Source organism: Ostrinia furnacalis, unplaced genomic scaffold (genome assembly GCF_004193835.3).
Source record: "Ostrinia furnacalis isolate ACB-3 unplaced genomic scaffold, ASM419383v2 OfSCF7454, whole genome shotgun sequence".
NCBI lineage: Eukaryota > Metazoa > Arthropoda > Insecta > Lepidoptera > Crambidae > Ostrinia > Ostrinia furnacalis.
Genome location: NW_021137693.1, coordinates 1,263,091 through 1,270,842, shown reverse-complemented (window position 1 = coordinate 1,270,842; position 7,752 = coordinate 1,263,091). Strand labels below are relative to the sequence as shown.

At 35.1% G+C, this 7,752-nt stretch overlaps 1 protein-coding gene across 1 annotated transcript; it reads left to right on the top strand.

Moving 5' to 3' along the window:
• Nucleotides 1-649: 649 nt before the first annotated feature.
• LOC114364638 (SAGA-associated factor 29-like) lies at nt 650-1,933 on the top strand. The gene is made up of 2 exons (XM_028320863.1): nt 650-795; nt 1,720-1,933. The coding sequence occupies exons 1-2, from the start codon at nt 703-705 to the stop codon at nt 1,810-1,812; spliced, it is 186 nt and encodes a 61-aa protein (XP_028176664.1). The 5' UTR covers nt 650-702; the 3' UTR covers nt 1,813-1,933.
• Nucleotides 1,934-7,752: the final 5,819 nt, after the last annotated feature.

The window sequence follows — 7,752 nt, the reverse complement described above, 5'->3', positions numbered from 1 at the left end:
TAAAGATCATTACCGCTACTATAAGACAGTTTGGAGCCTTTATTTTTGCTTACATACTTTTATTAATCTCCAGGTGCTCGTTAAAACTGTCAACAAAACAGGGTGAGGAATCGTCAAAGATTAAAAATGTAACATGAACAAATGGTAAAAACTTCCAACATTAAGTACCTACCTAGATTATTTATTTTCCTTTAAAATGAAACAAAGTGGACATAACATGACTGTCACTTTTCCCATGGGAGTAAAAACACACAGAATGCCACCTACGAGATAGTCGTAGGTGAATATTTTACCAAGGTCGTCCCTTACAAAGTCGGCCATTTGATGTGACGTTAACAGTGATGGATGCTTTCTAATGTATTCTAATTTAGGGGTATTTCTCATCGCCNGCGTTGGCTATATCGAATGATACAGTCAACACACCCTAAGCCCTCTCCCTAGCCTCCGCAGTGAGGCTTTTTAGCCTCTGAAGGCGTCGACCGTCGACCTGTCATGTAAACCAAAGCAGTAATGCTAACGTCATGAAAATTAATTAGGTTCCACAACCCACAGACCACGTGCTTCTATAGAGCTGTTGTCAATAGACTGCCTGCTAATGCCGCTGACCCCTATGAAGTTTTGTTTGAGGTAAGTTGTAGCCCAACTAGCTTCGTTATAAAGCGCTCCAAGAAGCATGCGCTGTTCCCCAAGGGAACGGTGGTTATGGCGCTGTACCCACAGACCACGTGCTTTTATAGAGCTGTTGTTAACAGACTGCCTGCTAATCCCGCTGACCCATATGAAGTGCTGTTTGAGGTAAGTTAGTATACTTGTGCCAAACTAATTTCGTAATAATGTGTCTGCTTTAACACTCCAATCATTCGATTAAAAAAACATATTTGAGACACTAATTTATCTCTAAAATACAGCTTGCACCTTGTCCTATATACCGTTTAAAAGAATGCTGCGTTGCTAGTATAATCTCCATATACTAACTTCTTATCGTCTGTGCCTATGGCTGGAGAATTTTAGGACTCAAGTCTTAAGTGATCAATAATGGAACATCTACTATTTGAACATTTTTAATTTTGCCGTTTTGAATTGTGATGTCGTTTTTCGTAATTTGTAACAACGAAACCACACCTCGTAGATACAGTAGGCGCGCGATTTCATGTCCATCGGGGCCTTACTTACTTACTTATTTACTTATACTTACTTATAAGTTGCAAAAAATATGGAATAAGTAGATAAGGTTGACCTACTTATATGCATGCCGTATGTAATAGAAAACGCTAAGTAAGCAATATTAAGGTAGCACAATGTAACCATAATAAATGATTTTAATTCTTAGATTTTACTTAATGTGTTCCTATAGATTTTAATTTTTAGTATAAACATAATTTGTATTGATAATTAATATAATTTGTTGATTGTTTATGTATAATATGTATTTTGCTAATGATAGTTAAATAAAGTATCGTTAAGCCTTTATTTCGCCTGAGATACAGGAAAAAAATTTCCTAGTTCAGGCACATGTATAACTTTACCTTTTGTAGCATAAGATTAGTCTAGAGTTTAAACTGTCAAATAAGATAATCAATAAAGAATTTATTATTATTATTTAATTGGTAATTATCGATATCGACATTAGCATAATTAGTTAGGTAACAGCACTACCGCATTCCTCAGGATGGACATGAACTCGCGCGCCTACTATACTTATGTTTCTTTCGTCGTCAGGACTCGTCGTACGCGGACGGGTACTCGCCGCCGGAGCGCGTGGCGCAGCGCTACGTGATCGCCATCAAGGAGGGCAAGGGCCGCGCCACCTGACCCCGCGCCGCGCCCGCGCCGCCGCCCGGCCCCGCCGCCGACCAACAGATGCTATAGATTACGGATGTTATACAGGGTGTTAGGTAAATGGGTATATGAGCCGACACTAGCCCATGTTAACATGGTCATATAAATGGTATGGTGAAGTCAGAAAATTGATATCTTCATTTTAATTTTCATATAAATCTGAATTCATCATCATCAACAGCCCTTTACAGTCCACTGCTGGACTATGAGCCTCCTCCACTAAAGTGGAGGGTTTTGCCATAATCTCCACGCTTGGCAGGCGGGTTGGAGATCGCAGTTTAAAAGATTGATGTTTTTCAGAGAGCGCTGCTGCCCATTCTCTGTTTGATGTGTAGTCCCTAAGTCGCCTCTTACGACACCCGCGGGAAGAGTAGGGGTTGGTGACAAATGTATTCTACTCTGCCGTCACCACACGGCGCACCAAATCTGNTAAATAGGTACCTACTTAAATACAAGATAACATTTTACCGATTAGGTCACCTACTAAGTTACAAGTTTCTACGCAATTGGTTTTAAGGGTGACACTGGTGGCATTCTGAAATGCTAAAGAAGCAAAAAAACGGATTATCAGTCCCTCAACAAAAATATATTTTTTATTTAGGCCAGAGGGCCTCGTATTTTTGTTGTACAACTTTTAACTCAAACTTATACAGTCATACAGACAGACAACAAAAATACGAGGCCCTTATTTATTTATTGATGTACTGATCTCTACTTTACCACGTATAATTTATTAGTTATTAAAATATTGTAAAAACATAAACACCAGTCACTATATTTTAAAATAAACCAAAGCAAGAAATCACTTTCGTGGCCTAAAATCAGCTTCGTGTATAAAACACCACGAATGTGATGCCACGAAGGTGACGAAAATTTTAGTTTTTTACGAATTATCCTTAAATTTGAATTTAACGGTTCAAGTCAAATACTACACAAATAAGTCTAACATGTTAAGTTTTAAATGGCAAAGTTTCAAATAAATTGTTTAAATTCTAGGGGTAGAAAATATTGTTCAAGCAAGCGACGGTATGTCTATGGAAAATCACAAAAAGCTACGTATTTTTTTCGCGGAGCGACGATTGACCTATCTTACCTCCCCAATGGTCGAAGCGTGACTGACGTTAACCGAATAGAACACTGTAATTGGTTCCTGGTGTTCGGTTTAACGGCAATCTTGTATTATTACTCAAAATTTTAGGTACCTAAAATCGTGTGACCAACGTATTTCGCCTTCTCAATTCAAAATAATTATAAGAAGATATTTTTTTGACTATTGTGTGGAAAGTATATTTAATTACGATGATTTTAGTATATGCTACACACAAATTGAATGAAAATTGTGAATGCAGTAACCAAATGTTTCATTGCAACCGAAGGTGTGACACGATGAGAACGCGAAAAATGACCCCGTTTTTTATCGTTTCATGTGATTTTTTCGTATTATTTTTGCTTCTATTACGATCAAATTTATTTTGTATGTAGCTAAATAGATATTTTATCATCTGATTTCAAAGGTATTGTTCTAACTTATACCGTTTATGAACAATTATTGTGTGACCATCAAATTTGAGTGTAAATGAGAAGTACCCTTAGACATTGACCATGTTATTTATGGAACAATAAATCATGTTTAATACAGGCATCTACCTGAGTTTTATATTCATAAAATCTATATATACTTAAGGTACATCATACTTATGATGATTATGATGAAATAAAACTTCCTCAACCCTTGGTCTGAACACAATACTGTACACACAAAATCCTGTATAAAGCTCATTTTATACACTTTACTTCGTGTGTAATAACGTTAAGATTTTTGGAGCTTTATTCAATAGGAAATATTACTCGCGTTCGTATTACGCATTCGAATGAGTCATATACATTTTTCGAGGGCTGTTGTGCTTGTTAATGTCGCCGATTTATTTTATTATGTTTATGATTTATATTCGAAGTTTGTAAGAAAAACAGCGATGTGGATGCCAGGGGGTGATGGAAACAGCATTTTACCCACCTACTTTCGTTGTAACAATGAGTTATATTTATAAATGAATACGCTATAAATAAATGGTTTGGATACAATTAATTAAGAATAGGTACTAGTAAAATCTCTCTCTAGTCTTCTGTTGCTATTAGTTCAGTTGCTAGTTGCCAGTCACTCAACATAGCGTGACATGCTATAACATAGACGGACATCGCTTACGTAATACAATTTGTTGCTGGATTCAACAAGAGAAGAGATGTTTTGGACATTTTGTTAGTGTTATTAAAAGCTAAATTAATATGAAGAGTAATTGCTCGATGGGTTAGCTTGAAACTGTAATAGCATGTTTTAATACTGACGTCGTTTATCGTGACTGGAAATTTCCATTACAGACTTTCCTAAAATAGACTATTAATTTATTATAGAATCTAGATACATGTACCTGCTTTATTTTATGTTTGAAATATAGTAGGTAACTATAGTATTTTGATTTTATTCACACTAAAATACACGCAAAGATCGCTTTTGAAAAGCTATTTCGTCATCGTGCGATATCAAGTCATACGACATCACAAGCGAAAAGTATCGCACGGTATTTATCCCCAATATGAATCCGAAGAGGTATCTGTTAATACCTGTTCGTTGCAAAGTCCCCGCTTGAAACATAACGTGATTAGGTGCCTAATTTACAAGGTTAATTACTCGACGCCATGTTAAGGCTTTTAACATCTTGGATTATTAAGCTTTGACTGCTTAATGAAGATACGTCACAGCAGTGGCTGGCTTTAGGCAAATTGAAATACGTTGTGAATAACATCGTGAGTATACGTTGAGAAATTACAGCTCATGTTTTGGATAGAACAAAAGAAAGTTAATCACGTAGAATTAGCTCTAGTTTCAAGTTTTGTATTATGAGTTAGTAAATATACCCTATGATATAACGAAAAGAGAACTAAAGTCGCTGACATAGCCCGACGGATTAACAAGATTAATTGGCAGGGTACTAGTCGGCAAAACTACAGCAGCAAGCAGGCAGCAAGATTCTGGAGTGAAGGCCACGTACCGGAAAGCGCAGTGTAGAACGTCGATCCACAAGGTGGACCGACGACCTCATAAAGGTAGCAGGAAGTCGCTGGATGCAGGCCGCTACCAACCGGCCATTGTGGAAATCATTGTGGGAGACATATGTTCAGCAGTGGATGTTCTATGGCTGAAATGATGATGATGAAATATTATTATAGTCTTATAAAGTTTTACTAGGAAGTAATTTTCATGAGTTTTGATTAAGAACAATTAAGTTAATAATCAAGTTATTTCCGAATTGTATCTATAAATAGAGTTTAATTGACATACAAAGTTCCAAGACTAATCGATAGAACATTATCCAAGTGCGAAACTTTAATCAAAACCAAGCTAATGGATCTTGTTGTGACAAGCCTCATATCATAACATAAATTATTAAAGACAACATGCGGGAGTTGTATACTATCGATATAGCAAACAAGTTTAATCGACCTAATTACTGTGAAAACACAATTGAAGAAAATGTTCATTGAGAGAAAGAAAATACACTTTATTTTAACAGAGAAATGTTCAAAATGTTCGACTCTCATTTGTCCATTACGGACAGAGAAGTACCGTTACTGTTGTATCAGATATCGTGCCCTATTGTGTTACTTTGAAATTGTCTTAAAAGTTAACATGTCCATAGTTGGATTGGACAAGGCAAGAAAAATAAGGAATTTAACAATAGCTGTCTCTATCTTGGGTTATATTCAAACAGCTTCCTTAAAATATAATTAAATATCCTAATAGTTTTTAAAGTAGATTATATAAAGCCAGGCTTGTGATATCTACTTGATGTACTTAATTGTAACACCACTATAAATTGTAATGTGACATGCAATAAAAGTTTTGAATTTGATTATTGTTTAAGTTTTATTAAAACGAAAATGTTTTAAACAAATTAAAATTATTAAATTACCAATGAGTTCATATTTTATTAACCTCAAAATACGCTTAAACTACTTATTTATTTATGCTAAATGCTAAAATATAAACATGAAATATTATCAATTTGTTCCATTTTCATTGAATATTAAATAAATCATTCATCATTTTCCTGGACTGCTAATGAATGGAAATTTTATTATTAACTGTATCTTTTAAATTAATCAACGTTTCATTTCTTTGGAAAGTCGAGTACCATCTCTACGAGACGGATGTTCATCTTCATGATAAGAACCCTTCAGGCTCTTTGAAACCGGTTTTTCAAATTGAAAAGATTGATAACAAAAGTGGTACAGAATGGTATAGCCAAACCTTTTATCAAGCTTGTTATTCATTACAAGAAAAAGCTCGTACAACAAGATTTTTGGACATTATTTATAAAATATAAGCACAACCTAAAATTTTTATTGGTGAATATTAATACCTTATGTGATCGAGACAACTTATATTTTTCTGTGCAAAAGTATACTTTTGGACCTTATTCAGTCAAACAGTTGACTTATTTATTTGAAGACCACAATTTATAACACCTCCTATAACAAAAACAATGCTCTATTTTGTATCGTCATTTGGTTCCAACTATATTTGCTTACAGTTATCAATACCACTATTATTTTTCTTACTAACGCAGTTTTAAATCTGCATGTACATGACTGCGGCAGATTTATCTTTCATAATTTCATAAAACATGACCAACAAACTACTCTCATGAGAAAATATGGAATCGCCTCAATTTAATTTTAAATCGCTCGGAACAAACACAAGTGATTCCAAACTTTTGCTTGTAAATGTACCTAGCTCATAGTTCATAGATGTCACGGTGCGACCTATGGCCAGACCACAAGGCATTAATCCACATCATTACACAAATTCCTCGCGGCCACAACATGTGCCTCGAATGGGCCTGATTACGTCACATTAGCGGGGAATGCTACGAGCTACGGCGTAGTCCGTAGCAACCTGCGTAGATGATGTAGCACGTAGCATGACGCGTAGATTTGCTGATAATTATCTTACTAGCAAACTCTTTCTTTTTAACAAAATAACTTATTTGTAATCTGTGATAATTTAGTCAAATTGCTAGTGATATGTATACTAGCCAATATGAATAAATTGGTCTACCGGGCTAGGATAGGCCATAATTATGGTGATAAAATCTTATCAATGATTAAGATGATTAATGGTATTATCGCGCAAAATCTATAAAATAAATGGATGACAATATAATTATAGCGGCGTGCATCCTAGGCTTAAAGGTGAGACTTAATTCCTATCAAAGTCTTTTGCTAAAATATCAATAAAAATGATTATTAGTGAAAAACTTTACTTTGATTTGCATAGTTACTATGATCATGTCAAAGTGCATTCAACGATCCAACATTCAAAATTCAACGATTTGAATACAATTTAAATTTTAATCGGCACACATTTTCACTGTGTCAATAGAACCTTTGTTACTTTCATTGTTGTAAAATGTTTTGTATAGTGATATAACTAGTGGACCTAATAACGGCTGTTATAGCGGATTGAAAAGATATTGCCTTGTGCTCGGGATTTTTACCGCGTATTTATTATGTAGCGCGCATTGTTGAGTTTTCATTGTCAATAATCCTGTAAGCTCCTTATAAGTAGAATGAATAACTTTTTAGAATTCGCGATCACATTTTCGTGACTACCTAGTAACCCGGGAGATAAAAATGTAGAATAAACACAGGAACAGAGAGCGACGTACAATTGAAGAGACGGATCACAGTAAAGACATGCAAATTAGTATCAAAACCGGGCCTGGAGTCGTCAGGTCTTCTTTTTCATCCATTCAAGCGAATAATATGACTTGGAAGAAAACTTTACCATTTTTGCAAAGAATCCCTAAATAAAAGATAACAAAGGATTGAATAGGCTGCATTCCGTTCACAACA